Source organism: Ylistrum balloti, unplaced genomic scaffold, assembly GCF_031769215.1.
Source record: "Ylistrum balloti isolate Yb309-2 unplaced genomic scaffold, AGI_CSIRO_Ybal_v1 Utg370114, whole genome shotgun sequence".
Taxonomy (NCBI): Eukaryota; Metazoa; Mollusca; class Bivalvia; order Pectinida; family Pectinidae; genus Ylistrum; species Ylistrum balloti.
Window position 1 is genome coordinate 483,594 of NW_026782134.1, and position 15,596 is coordinate 499,189.

A 15,596-nucleotide genomic window follows, 5' to 3' on the forward strand; every position below is an offset into this window, starting at 1 on the left:
ACTTTCTAGAAGAAATTTATTTCTAAACATCTGTCTTAAAATCAACAACACTACCATGGTAACAAACTACTTACATTTTAGCAATTCCAACTCGGAAATTCTTCACAACATGACCACCTGTAAACACTATGAAAATTTCACTTCCTGTAAAGCTACTTTTATAGGGGACGATTAATGAATCGCTAAATATAGTAGCAATATCTCTGTTTTTGGTTTAGTATTTATATATTTGTGTAATTATCATTTTGCTGTAGTTATGTTGAAAATGATAAATGGATATATAGTGTATATTGATATCCAGGAGGTATTACTATCAGTTAAGCATGTTTTAGTTTATAGAATGCACACGGTTATAGACGGTCCAGGTGTATATATTAATTACACTTAGCTCCTGTACAAGTGTCAGATATTAAGTATAATCACCAGAATGGGTAAACATCCAACGTGTTTAAGTTTAGTCAAATTAACACCTTTTGTTGCAATGAGAGTCCTGTAGCACATAGCGTTAAAGGACATGGTCAACCTTGGTCCTGTCCATCAAAGATCATAATTCTGTGATAGTTATGTGTAAAGACGATGAGTCTACAGGACTTATTTGAAGCACCATCACATCGGTCACGATATGTCGATTATAAGAACACGTAAGTCATTTTTTCTTGAATATGCTAACTTTAAAATTATTTTTTATATAGGAATTAAAGAAAAAATAATTAACTTTTGATTTGTGTTTGAAATGAAACCCGAGGAAACTGCGAATAAAGAGAAAACAGAAAAAATACAAAATATTTTGAATAATTTTTAATAAGTTTCATAAAAAAGCTTGTTTATTGTTTAATATTTTAGTAATAGTATCACAACTTTTTCAAATTTTATAAGTCACGTATATACCAAATGTAACACGTTTTGTATTTTAATAAGGAGATATTTGAGAAAAAAGGCGTATACACGAAAATATTAAGTCTCATTCCGAAAAAGTTTACTGAGTATAGGAAACCGTTATTCCTAACGTCTTTCTAAAACGGAACAATGTTAATATTTCTGTATGTAGTGCAAAAGTGACGCCAAGAAAGTTCATAACATGATAAATTCCAGACCACTGCTCAATAGCAGGAACTCAATCAGAAAAAGTGTGGTTAACTCAATCAGATAATGTGTGGATAACTAAATTAGAGAATATCTGGATAACTCAATTAGATAATGTGTGGCGAATTATGTGTGGATAACAGAAAAAGTGTGAATCAATCAGATAATGTGTGGATAACTCAATCAGATAATGTGTGGATAACTCAATCAGAAAAAGTGTGGATAACTCAATTAGATAATGTGTGGATAACTCAATCAGAAAAAGTGTGGATAACTCAATCAGATAATGTGTGGATAACTCAATCAGATAATGTGTGGATAACTCAATCAGATAATGTGTGGATAACTCAATCAGAAAAAGTGTGGATAACTCAATCAGAGAATATGTGGATAACTCAATCAGCGAATATGTGGATAACTCAATCAGAAAATATGTGGATAACTCAATCAGAGAATATGTGGATAACTCAATCAGGAAAAATGTGGATAACTCAATTAGAGAATATGTGGAAAGCTCAATCAGAGAATATAAGGACAACTCAATCAGAGAATATGTGGATAACTCAGAGAACACGAGGATGAATAGATAAGAGAACATGTTGATACCCCAGCCAAAGAATATGTTGATAATTAAATGAGAGAATGTATGGATAACTCAGTCAGAGAATATGTGTTTCACAGTGAACAAGGAATGCTGATCTGAAAGTCGTCATCACTGTAGATATTTTAACAACATAATCATATTAGATATAGTTCATATTAAAGCCTTGTCATATTAGTTAAAACATTATCTAATCGTCCAACATCAGTTATCACATACATACAATATGGACGGGGAAATCAGACTAAGAGCCTATATAAATATTTCGTTTTGTTAACCAGTTGACAAGCAAGGTTATGAATCAGGAGAGTGGATGGCGACCAATACTTGGAAATTTGCCGAAAGTCGCAACCAAAATCAGGGACTTGGCGAAGACAATGCGTCTGAAGACCCCAAATCTTATATTTCTTTGTATGAATGATAGTTACACGCACAATTTTAAAGATTAATGTCATTATAAGTTGATATGAAACGTTTTCAAAACATTTTTAAAAAATCTAAGGGAAATAAAATCACACCGGTTATAAACGGGGACATATACATTCCTGTTACCAGTCCTTTGTGGACTTAATACCATAAAAGTCAGATACAGCAATACGAAAACTTAACGCGTTGATTAATAAATTTCCACACTACTGAGCGTGTTCCAAAAAAGACAGCTTTACCCTGACTGAAATTTGACTGAGGATTAGTGTTTTAAAATATTACTTGATCCGGATCATCATGCGACAAAACACTTATCGGATTGCTGTTTATATATGTACCAGTTCTATAAGATTAACAGGCGACAGTGCAAGGCAACATAACTAAACAACGTTCAGGTTTATGTGGTCAAACAAAATGGCGTTCTAACAAAAACATTTTTTGTGTTCCACGTTTAGGACAGAACAGTAAGTATTGTGTTAACATCCTGACATAGATGTAACGACCATACGGGAAATATCATTACACACCATGGCTTCTATTACTTATACAGAGGACAGAACGGTAAGTATTGTGTTAACATCCTGACATAGATGTGACGACCTTACGTCATTACACACCATGGCTTCTATGTCTTATACAGAGGACAGAACGGTAAGTATTGTGTTAACATCCTGACATAGATGTGACGACCTTACGTCATTACACACCATGGCTTCTATGTCTTATACAGAGGACAGAACGGTAAGTATTGTGTTAACATCCTGACATAGATGTGACGACCATACGGGAAATATCATTACACGCCATGGCTTCTATGTCTTATACAGAGGACAGAACGGTAAGTATTGTGTTAACATCCTGACATAGATGTGACGACCTTACGTCATTACACACCATGGCTTCTATGTCTTATACAGAGGACAGAACGGTAAGTATTGTGTTAACATCCTGACATAGATGTGACGACCTTACGTCATTACACACCATGGCTTCTATGTCTTATACAGAGGACAGAACGGTAAGTATTGTGTTAACATCCTGACATAGATGTGACGACCTTACGTCATTACACACCATGGCTTCTATGTCTTATACAGAGGACAGAACGGTAAGTATTGTGTTAACATCCTGACATAGATGTGACGACCTTACGTCATTACACACCATGGCTTCTATGTCTTATACAGAGGACAGAACGGTAAGTATTGTGTTAACATCCTGACATAGATGTGACGACCTTACGTCATTACACACCATGGCTTCTATGTCTTATACAGAGGACAGAACGGTAAGTATTGTGTTAACATCCTGACATAGATGTGACGACCTTACGTCATTACACACCATGGCTTCTATGTCTTATACAGAGGACAGAACGGTAAGTATTGTGTTAACATCCTGACATAGATGTGACGACCTTACGTGGAATATCATTATACACTGTGGTTTTTTTTTTACTTATACAGAGGGTGTTTTCTGGTGATGGTAGAGAATTTCTTGAAGACGTAAATACTTGTTGGCTGTATAATTTATTTTCGTGTCGAAGAAGGGAAAATGTTCTCACAAGTCAGAGCAATTTATTAAGTGTCATTCGTATAAATGGAATCATTTTTTCTCAGACACGACAACAGAAACATGGAGGAGGTGGAGGAGGAGGAAGATATTCTCCCAGAACTACCAGAAGGAGCTCGTCGTAGTTCTGGGAGGAGGCGTTCTTCGGTAGGTAATGAGTTCAATCTACTGCAGATGTTAACAAACTTAATATAGTTTATTTTATATTGGCAAAACAAATAATGTCTTTTACAGCACAAGTTACGCAGATAAAGCATCACATGGTATGATTGCATGACACATGGTCTTTATATTCCACTATCGTCATTGGATTTTGACAGTAAACGTTATACGTAGTTTCCGCTATTACTTCGTATGTATTATATGAGTAATCTATGTATGCCCGTCAGTTTTAGGATGTAGTATGGTATGGAGTTGTTCGCCCGATCGTCCCTCCGTCGAACATTTTTTGTCCGGATATCTTCCCCCACAGTTTTCAATCGATCTTTTTTTCAAACTTGGTAGTCTTAATAACCATGACATGGCGTCGTTACTGAATGTCAGTTTCATTCTACAGTATTTGGAAGAGTAACTGCCCCGTGTTGATTTCATAATGTTGATCTTTCGATCGATTTCTTTCAAAGGTTTTGATAAAAAACAACCATTAGGACACGAATTCGACTGTGTTTTAGAGAGTTCCTGCTTCTTGTTGTTTTCCACCTTAGTCGGAACATAGGATTATAGTACACCCGAAAAGTCGTGCTATTTCATTGTCATCGCGCATGTTGTAATCGTCAGCGCTAATACACATCTAACTGGTCATTTGTCTGATGTATGAGACAGTGGTCAGCTAAACCCTGTATATAATTTCTTACTGATCGCGATCTTAAAAAGTCCATTCTTAGACTATTTATACTTCGTAACTTTAAGAAAATGTTCACAAGAATGGAACGTGTTTTGGTTTGGTAGCGCTATCAACAATATGTTAAATTGAAGTGTGGTGGATATTAAAGAAAATCAAATGAGAACAGTTGCTTATTTTATGGAATAAAACACAGCATAATCGACAAACCTATATGCCCGGTTAACGAGATTTCAAGCATGGTCACCTATTTATCATGTTCCGAGAAGTTTAACGCGAAATGACTTACAGTTAGTATTTTTGTACACATTGCGATATAAGTGATTACACTAACATTGATGAATATCTACAAATCTCTCTTTTGGTTCAGCTCCATATAGAGGACGAGTATTTGGATGGTGGTCGGAGACTGTCAATAGAGGGCTATCTGAAGGGCCGGAGGAGGTCCTCTATGAGGAGGGGAAGCAGCAGCCTCGACCTATCACAGCTTCATAAAGGTGGAACTCAGGCCAAGAATCCATTTGAAATTTACTCGTCTGAACCACTGTGGGAGCAATATGAAGACCTACCTGATATACCAGAAAAGTGGAAGGGCAATGTTATCGATAGAGGGTAAAGACTTCACATTTCCTTTCTCAAAATTGTAAAGATATTATTGACCAATCCAGTTAACAGAGAAAACTGTATGGACACCATTGACTATTGTAGTGTACAATCAAAGAAAATGCTTTACCTTATCAAACCAGGGTCCGTATTCATGAACCGTTCTCATACTCAAGCATGAATTTTGTGTTCAAGCTTGATGTCTTGTTTAAGTTAAAAATTAATAAATAAGGCTGATTTTGCAAAAAGATTTTTAAAAAATTGAAAGGACGTCAAGTCAAAGTTATAATCAATTTTCATGTTTGATATTTGTATTATTTATATGATTTAGGAGAATTATAAAAAAGTTTGCCTGAGCACAAAATCTATGCTTGAGCATGAGAATGGTTTCATGAATACGGGCCCTGATGATGTCCAATCCATAAAGATAACATCAGCAGACCAGACTGAGTGACTGCCAGGATATCAAGTGTCACACGTATTGTGAGCAAAATTCGAAAACCGTAGGAACACAAGAAGTGATGGTAACACAAATTATCACAATACCAAACGAATATATATTGACCAAGTGTTAAACAAAGTGTAGCCAAATTTTCTACAGTACATTGTGACCATCTGGTGTATTGTTTGGTCTATAATCTGTTCACCATCTCGTCACACTATTTTCTACCTTAGTGTACATAGGATTATAGCGCACCCGAAAAAGATGGTCGATTCCGTACCATTTCGTACACTACGTACGTCAGTGCTAGAACGCCTCACACTGGCCATTTGTGCGATGAAGGTGACCGTGCAGTCATCAAAACGTCACACGTAATCTTCAACTGGAGGTGTTATAAGAACTTCTATTCTATTGACATTGCAAAACTGAAGAAAATGTTCCAAAATATTTTGAAAAGTGTCAAAAAGGAATTGTTGTAAATTCATTTAAACTTCTTTTCACAAGTTGAGATGAAGTGAGAAGTGATTGAAGAGGCTGGTGGGACTGTTAAGATATTCTAACGAATCTATTATCGACTTCTTATTTGGCTTTCTATTGGATCGTATTTGTATATAAATGTAATATTCAATACTACACACAGGAATTGAAGATCATGATCCCTTGGTACGCAATGTTGGGTCTCAGTGGAAGAAAATGAAGCGACAGTTTGAAAGATTTTTAGTGAAGTGTAGTTGATAGTATTTAAACGTTTGTTGCAGGCAGTACATATGCACTTTCAGGATAAATAACAAAATTGTTAACATTGTCATGTTTGTTTTCTTTTCTTTGCAGGTCCCTCTATTCATTGAAAAAAGAGCAAATTGCTGGGCGAGAGTTACCATTTCTAGCCAACCGTCCAATGAAAAAAGACGACGAGAATGTCATTAACAATATGGAGCAAAAACGCGAGCGGGACTATATATCCCGAAGTCATTTGACCGACAACACCCAGACCAAGTTCAATCACGCGGTAATCCAGCACTTCTATAAAGCCCCGGCTCCTCGTGCACATCCGGGATACGGAATGCCAAGACCGGAAACATCCGAACATAGTCCATTTCGACTTTTAATGAAGGATTTGGAGAGAGATCCGAGTGTCGTGTCGATAAGCAATTATCCATCGCTTACGGCTCCCCCTTCTTGTTCTAAATCTGTTGGCTTTTGTGAAATCTTAGGACCAAGCGCATGCGCATTGTGCATTGAGGGATCTAATAGATTTATTGGTGAAGAACTCCAAAAAATAATCTTCCCTGAAATTGAGATGACCGCAGCTAAGCTGGTACAACCCAAACTTGCAAAAGTCATGCGTGAAGGTCATCTGAATCAGATGAGGAAACGCAGATTGCGCGATCTTCATTTCCCCACTTTCATGCTACCCCTTAAGAGGCAAGAGACCAACTTGCTGGGAAAGAAAATGTCAGCTTTAAGACGAGAAAGAGAACGCTCGAAGCTGAGTTCGGGCCCCTCCAAACATAGTTCCTACAGCGTGTCCTCTCGGACAACACACCTGACGGCCGTTCACGAGGAAATAGCATAAAGTGTTGTTAATAGGCAAGTTGTTATGTAATCTTCGAGAATAAATGTAATGATAAAAGACCCTTTACATAAATTACACTACACACTTGTTTTTTTAATTGGCATAGATCATTAATTTTGGATGTATTGTAAATAAAAATAAATTTCCGTATTACATTGTCTCTGGCTATTTAACCATGAAATAATTTCAGAAATCATTGTATTAAAATGGTTGATAAATCACGAGTGTCTTTTTTTTCAAATATTTTCCGTGTTTCATAACTACTGCATTGAGATCAATGATATCATCACGGAAAATACGATACCCAATAATTGGGATACAACAGACATCATTCAGGTTCACAAAACAAACAAAAGCAAAAAAAAAATGATAAAATTAATTGCAATGAAGTACTTATAAGATGTCAATTTGTTCTGACTGGAATAATAGATGGAAACAGTTGCTTGGTCAACAGACCAAAATTTACCAGATTTCCACCATAAAACACGTTTTAATTTAGTAAGGCAATAATGTTGCATGTTTGGTCATTTTCCTTTTTTTTCTCACATGCATTTTTTAATTTTGACATGCGGTTTTCCATGCATTTTAAGACATTTCAACAAATCAATACTGTAATTCTGTATTTGATGTTTCAATAGGATAAATGGGAAAGTAAAACAAAATTCTAAATCACACGGAGTTAATGATTTACGCAAAATGAGCAAAAATTGAAAAGGCATTGTCCGATAAACATATCATATATTCTAAACCACCCTTTAAACAATTGAAACAATATCCAATAAGGTACAGATGAAAACATTTAAGCATCGGACTGCCATGAAACGGCATTTATGGTCGATATAAAAGACTTTTTCAAGAAATTATTTTAACGTCCATACATGCCATAATAAGTAGTCATACACATTAACGCCGATGAAATCAGCATTAAATTTAAATTAAGCATTCATCATCAACAGCGTATTCCGTCTGGTTGAACAGTAATTATGACGTTAAGCCACGTTTCCATTCACACAATAATCACGTTGTTATGATGAGTCGTTATATGTTAGTTATGTTGTGACACTGCCACAGTGAATTTTAGTATGCCTTAATGCCTCTCGTTCTAGTCTATATTCTTATTCCAAGATTTGGAGTCCCGACCTCTGCAGGAGCGTTATTACAGCAGGCATGGACACTCCTGCCTCAAACAAGTACTTCAACGGTGGAAAGTTCTTTTCTCTATAGCAGAAATCGGGATAGCCTCGAAGGTACATCAGCTGCACAACGAGTTGGTCGTTAACCATCGCTATAGCTGGACTCCCTGATGACCCATCCTCAAACTGCACCGAAGTGTGCAGGAAGACCTTTCCATTGTCGTTGTTATACTGAACATCAGCGTATTGATCTGTAACATCTTGATTTCTTTGGTTTTTCCACCATTCTATGGCTTCATTGACATCTGCTTGAAGATTTTGGTTGTTTTTGTAAACTCTACAATCTATATCAGTGCGCAAATCAACCTTCGTTGGACCTTTTGGATAACCAGAAAGATTTACAGTACTTTTAACAGAGCGTTCTTCAAGGGGCAACGAAGGAGGAAGAGTTTTAACATTTTCGCTGATTTGTAGAACCAAAACATCATGCTCCTTGTCAGCAAAAGGTATGTCGTATTCGAAGTGAAATGTTCCGGCAGTTGTTTCACCATCTCTCACTCCAAATGCTATACTGACATTCCTTTTCCATGATTTTTCAAAGTCTACAAGTAAGTTAAAAGTAAAAATTATGATGTAGGTTTTACTTAAGCTTGTGAACTCTAGTAGTATACATTTATCGTTGACGGGGTACCATATGTCAATATCTGAAGATTGTACAAAATCCACATTAGAGAATAGTAACTTTCAATTAAGATTTAGGATTTATACAGTATACCTACATTATCAACTTAAATGAATAAATTAGCTATGTAGTCCCTTAAGGTCTCGTCCTTCACCGAGTGGACGACAAAAGACAACCGAATTCGATCGAGACGAGTGTAAAAACATAGTAAGATGCATTAAACACGACCTCCAATATGGTAATGTTAAACGCAGCCTATTATTATAAAAAAAAAGTGGACCATTTACTCGTTTTTAAGACCGCGAATCAATGGATAACTAACGACCGAAATCTCGAGCTCGTAATACCAAAGTTCGACCGATCAAGGTTCCATTGAAAAGCAGATGAAACTGATTTTAAATAACTTGATACTGCGAAAGATGTATTACTAATTTTTTTTACTGAAATCGGCAAAGATACACTACCTGCACAATCTAAAACGAACACATCCTCGAGAATTTGTTTACATTTGTTTCTTGATCTAACTGTTAATGCATGTTACTTCGAGCAAACATAATTCGTATCCTGATCAAGCTGTCGCCTATTAATGAACATACCATTTTGTATATTGCTAAATAAGATTAGACAGTGTTTTAGAAAATGAATTCAAAAGATGGGAAAAAAATCCTATTTGTCCGCTCGTCTTGTCGGGAGGAATTCATTCGTCGATAAGGTTTATGATAAACAATGTAACTTGTACATGCATTCCATACAGAAGCAAACTGATCGAAATAGGTCTATTGCTTTGAATGTCAAACATGTTTTGTTTGTTTTAAATTGGAAAAATTCTGAGAATCCTTTTCTACTTTTGTTTAAAAACACCCTTTCTGCACTCGCAATGTCATGACAACTATATACATTTCCTCGGAAACATCTATGATCACAACGTTCGTGTAACCAACGTAAATTAGAGAACCTAGACAGAAAAGACTAAGAAAAGTAATCCTCTTAAATTCAATTAAAATTTGAACATAATTATGATAGTATCCCATTTGTCCAATCGAATATTTTAAGCTCTAAGTTATTCATTTGCTTTACTGTTTCCGCTTAACCCCAAGGTTATCTGGAATTTCGGGACATTGTTTCGTTAAGCATGTTTGAAAACCCTACTGGATCTGGTCTGTAAGTACAATTTTAATCGATTAACAGGTTACACGGGAGGGAGATTACAGAAAAGGTTAGTAAAACTAGATCGGCTTATTAAATTATGAAACACGTAAACAATTTATATTGTAGAAACAATAGTACCTTCAACTTTCCGACCTTTTTTCTGTAGATAAGCAAACAGTTCCCCGAATGGGAGACGCTGATGACAAGGTTTGATACCATCAGGCGGTGAAACCCCAAACAGTCTGCGGATCTCCTCATATATTTCTTCCTTGTTGTCGCTTCGTTCAGCTTCATTTATTACTGTTTCCCAGTCACTTTCTGTACAGGTATGTGGAACCAGATGTAAGAAATATTGATATATGTTCAAAGAATGAAGACAAATACTTTAATCTAATCGTAACATAATTCAAATTTTGTTGAAACAATAAATGATATCTTACAGATGATGAACACCGGTATATAATGAACGAGACACATATATTGATTTTTTTTTAAATCATGCCAGTTAAGGTGTCAAACGTACCGATAGTGGATTTAAATACATGATAAGCAGTCATGACGAAGTTTTTCCCAACACGAAACCCTGTCCCAGAACTGGTGCGATCCAATCTGATGCTTATAAGTCCAACCGACTTGTGCAGATTAGATTTGCCTATATTCTGGAGCAGCGAATGCGAAACAGCCGTATCATCCGTCCTATGAAAGTTGCCTGCAGGCTCTGGTAAAACTTCCGCTGTAAATTACAAATTTATTTCCCGTCATTTGATATGAACAGCTAATCGATTCAATGAGACTTAAATCAAACCAGTTCTTTTTAAATAACATCCATTGTATATATCTATTCTATGATAAGTAAATCACGCCATTTTAGTCAACGTACCAATATACAATATGTTTAATTCAGAGAAATATTAACCGATCTGATGATAATACGCTTTATTGATTTGTAAATTTTGTTAGTATATTTGTAAAGTTCCTTTTCTGAATGTTTAATCTTTTAACTTTTAATCCAATCATTCGTATGATAAACAGCTTAGAGTACTGATGGGTTTAATGAGTACTTTTTATCCTAAACATCAAATTTCAGCAAAAATGTTTAGATTTGCCTATATTCTGGAGCAGCGAATGCGAAACAGCCGTATCATCCGTCCTATGAAAGTTTCCTGCAGGCTCTGGTAAAACACAAATATTACAAATTTATTTCCCGTCATTTGATATGAACAGCTAATCGATTCAATGAGACTTAAATCAAACCAGTTCTTTTTAAATAACATCCATTGTATATATCTATTCTATGATAATTAAATCACGCCATTTTAGTCAACGTACCAATATACAATATGTTTAATTCAGAGAAATATTAACCGATCTTATGATAATACGCTTTAATGATTTGTAAATTTTGATAGCATATTTGTAAAGTTCCTTTTCTGAATGTTTAATCTTTTAACTTTTAATCCAATCATTCGTATAATATACGAAATAAAAGTTACTCATACTCAAATCCTTACGATGCATTTTTAATATAAAATGTAGTTTGTTTAAATATCGACTTAAATATTGATCATCGTTTAGGAAGCCATGACACAAAGTATAACAATTCCTAAATACCACACCAATTACTGTGTAATTGTCCGGACCACGTCTGTTCTCATTCATCAATTACATTACAACGTACTTATTAATCAGATTATACTACAAAACATACATCACATGAAGTTTCAAGTTAAGAGAACATTTATCTGCAGTATTATAATTACGATCACAAAATGATAAATGTAAATTGCAATTCTTGATTATTAACCACGATCATATATTGAATTTAAACAATAACATGAAAAAAGTATCATATTGTTTAACACAATAAAGTTGACAATGTTTCTATACTTATACCTGACATGTATCCTTGAATTTGTTTTTTCGCATCGTTGATCATTTTAAGAAGTTGCTGAGCTCCTCCAGGTGTATTTTCTACTAGCTTTTCCAATACGTTTAGATTATCCAAACCAATGATTCCCTTTCCCTCTAAGTTCGTACATATCTGAAAGAAGGAGAGGTTTTCATACTGGCCTGGACCATCAAGATACGCTGAAGCCCCTACTCTAAAGCTTTCGAGGTTGGCGGTATTCTGCTCCATGAAATATGCGTTTTTCATCTTTATTTTAAGGCGAGCATATACTTCTTTGACCTTGGTTTCATCCATTCTTCATATCTACGATCAAAGGAATATACATTTAGTAGAAAGCGTGTAAATGACAGGACACGAATGCATTGCAAATTTTAGGAAAAGAGTGCACTGTTAATGATAGGACAAGAGTGCACTGTTAATGATAGGACAAGAGTGCACTGTAAATGATAGGACAAGAGTGCATGGTTAATGATAGGAAAAGAATGCACTGTAAATGATAGGACAAATATGCATTGTAAATGATAGGACAAGAGTGCATGGTTAATGATAGGACAAGAGTGCATGGTTAATGATAGGACAAGAGTGCACTGTTAATGATAGGACAAGAATGCACTGTTAATGATAGGACAAGAGTGCACTGTCAATGATAGGACAAGAGTGCACTGTTAATGATAGGACAAGAATGCACTGTTAATGATAGGACAAGAGTGCATGGTTAATGATAGGACAAGAATGCACTGTTAATGATAGGACAAGAATACAATGTAAATGATAGGACAAGAATGCACTGTAAATGATAGGACAAGAGTGCACTGTTAATGATAGGACAAGAGTACATGGTTAATGATAGGACAAGAGTGCAATGTTAATGATAGGACAAGAGTGCACTGTTAATGATAGGACAAGAGTGCACTGTTAATGATAGGACAAGAGTGCATGGTTAATGATAGGACAAGAATGCACTGTTAATGATAGGACAAGAATACAATGTAAATGATAGGACAAGAATGCACTGTAAATGATAGGACAAGAGTGTACTGTTAATGATAGGACAAGAGTAGATAAATCTATTTTTGTGATATATAAATATTCCATGCCTCTCAATTTTTGTCACAACTCCATATTTGTCCATATTAATTAAGTTTGGACATCTCATGTTACCGTCATGCTTATCATATATATATAAGCGCCGAGGAATCCGCTCTTCAATCCCAATCCATCCCAACCCAACCAACCCCACAAAAACAATCATATGTACTCACACTTTAGGCTTTCGGCTTCAAATATAGGAATTTTAAGGATGGTTTTGTCATCAATCCAGTATCAAATATGGCTCAATATGCCAGATTCATTGGAAATAAGTTTTCATCAATCATGATACTAGTATACAGGTGAATTGTAAACAAACACCTGTCTTTGAATAACTTGTTTATTAGCTAAATATCACGCTGAAATTCGTCAATGATTTCCTTCGAATTTCTATGAAAAGTTATAATGACTGCTGTGAAATATACCGCTACAGTATATATTTAATGTATATTGTGACAGTTCAAACATCGTGCTAAATTGTATTCATATAACCTTTATATAATCATATATATAATATATGAGAGAGAGACAGAGAGACAGAGGCAGACACAGAGAGGGAGAGAGAGACAGACAGACAGACACACAGACAGACACACAGACAGACAGAGAGACACACAGAGAGACAGACAGGCAGACAGAGAGAGAGAGTAAGAGAGAGAGAGAGAGAGAGAGAGAGAGAGAGAGAGAGAGAGAGAGAGAGAGAGAGAGAGAGAGAGAGAGAGAGAGAGAGAGAGAGAGAGAGAGAGAGAGAGAGAGAGAGAGTCATATATACAATTTATGTTTTTAAGAGTAAATCAGTCTCTCCTAAACCGGATAACCCTAGTATTAGTTACACTGTACACTTATCAATGTCTTCCAGCTATACTAAACTTCATCACATCCCGTGCCTAACCCACATTTCTCATGTCATCCGTGGCCTTCGTATTGTAAACCGTCCTGTCATCGTTTATAAATACACAGCTCGGGGGATAAACACATATATGTAAGAGGACAACATTGTTATACATGTATTCCAGATAACAATATCTGGTAAGCGGGCCACTGTCTTAGATAGGATTTACACTTGAATTACCACGTGAAGAGATGTTTACAAAATGTAAGAGAATACTCGGTATACCTACACTTACTGAATAGCTCACATTGTCTTTTACATATATAATGACAAACTGATCATTTGACAGTGTATACAGAGGATTGTACAAAGGAGACATACAATTAGTAAACAACACTTTTCATTACAATTAATCTAAACCGTCATGTAGACGTATCACGTCCTTCCAGGAAGTACGTTATGCTGAATAAAGTCTCAAACTGAGTCCAAAATATAGTAACAAATCGAGTAATCAACAGAGAAAAAGTCAATTTGACTTCAGATAATTGTTGATTTACAATAAAAAGCCTCTAATGGTGGTTAAGTTAGTATAAATAATCACACTTACGTGTTCTCGTTAAGCCTGAATCATATTTCTCTGAATCGTTCATTTCAAAACGAAAGTTGGAAATACGTATTGAACTTTTCTCTTCAAATAGAATTAATTAATATGCAGCGGGGAAACCCCTTTATGATTTTAAACAAGTCTAAAAATAAAACAAGTACCTGGAATCTCGATAGAACTTACGAAAGCGTTTTTAAGGGTAAAAAAATAGTACACTACGTAAGCAAAAGGAAATCAGCACAACCGCTTGCGGAAATATTTCTAAATATGACAATTGAAATTAATGGATTTGCTCGTTTTCCACTATACAAGACTGCGTAGTAAACGCCAGGACAATAATGCATTGTAAATGATAGGATAGTGGCACGTTGTAAAAGATAGGACAATAATGCATAGTAAATACCCCACGGATATCCCCAGATTTCTTAACTAACAGGTTTGACACTGGTTTTACAAAATGTATCCTTTACAACCGATCATGCCTCAGATCAAACTGAGATGGAATCCAGACATTCCTACAGAAGAAGAATGATTCAAAATAGCTTGCCCCATTTTCTCTTTTGGGCTCCGTCCCTCTTGGCCTAGAGGTCCTATGCCACTGTTTACACAGACTTGATTTCTCTTCTCCCACGAAAGTATCAGACCAAATTTGGACAAACGTCAAACATTCCTACAACAGTAGCGGTTTGATTTTAAAGAATTTACTTGATTTCTCCCATCGATCACCGCCCCTACCGCCTCAAGCTGAGTGGGACAATACCCATCATTTCAAAATGAGCCACCTTCATCTAAGAAAGTTCCAGATCAAATTTTGGCGTGATACAATTATTCTTACGACAGGAGAAGAATATGAAAGAATTTGCTCTCTGTCCCACTACCGTTTATTTTGAATTGAGCCACATCCCTCTGCAGGTACCTCAAAAAGAATCCTCTTCCCTACATGAAGTTTCAGATCAAATTTGGGCAAAATCAAATTATTTCCACGGGAGGAGTAAGAATCATTATCACATTTCATGTATACAACTGTATATAACTATACTTGCTTGATAACCCC

At 35.7% G+C, this 15,596-nt stretch overlaps 2 protein-coding genes across 2 annotated transcripts; one reads left to right on the plus strand and one right to left on the minus strand.

Moving 5' to 3' along the window:
- The first annotated feature begins 576 nt into the window (after nucleotides 1-576).
- Nucleotides 577-7,144, plus strand: LOC132550239 (uncharacterized). Its single transcript, XM_060214279.1, has 4 exons — nucleotides 577-641; nucleotides 3,730-3,829; nucleotides 4,894-5,135; nucleotides 6,400-7,144. Exons 1-4 carry the CDS (start codon nucleotides 577-579, stop codon nucleotides 7,142-7,144), a joined length of 1,152 nt encoding a protein of 383 aa, XP_060070262.1.
- A 471-nt stretch (nucleotides 7,145-7,615) lies between these two features.
- LOC132550267 (uncharacterized) lies at nucleotides 7,616-12,311 on the minus strand. The gene is made up of 4 exons (XM_060214313.1): nucleotides 12,002-12,311; nucleotides 10,632-10,841; nucleotides 10,247-10,426; nucleotides 7,616-8,879 (listed from the first exon to the last, which is right to left on the minus strand). The coding sequence occupies exons 1-4, from the start codon at nucleotides 12,309-12,311 to the stop codon at nucleotides 8,260-8,262; spliced, it is 1,320 nt and encodes a 439-aa protein (XP_060070296.1). The 3' UTR covers nucleotides 7,616-8,259.
- Nucleotides 12,312-15,596: the final 3,285 nt, after the last annotated feature.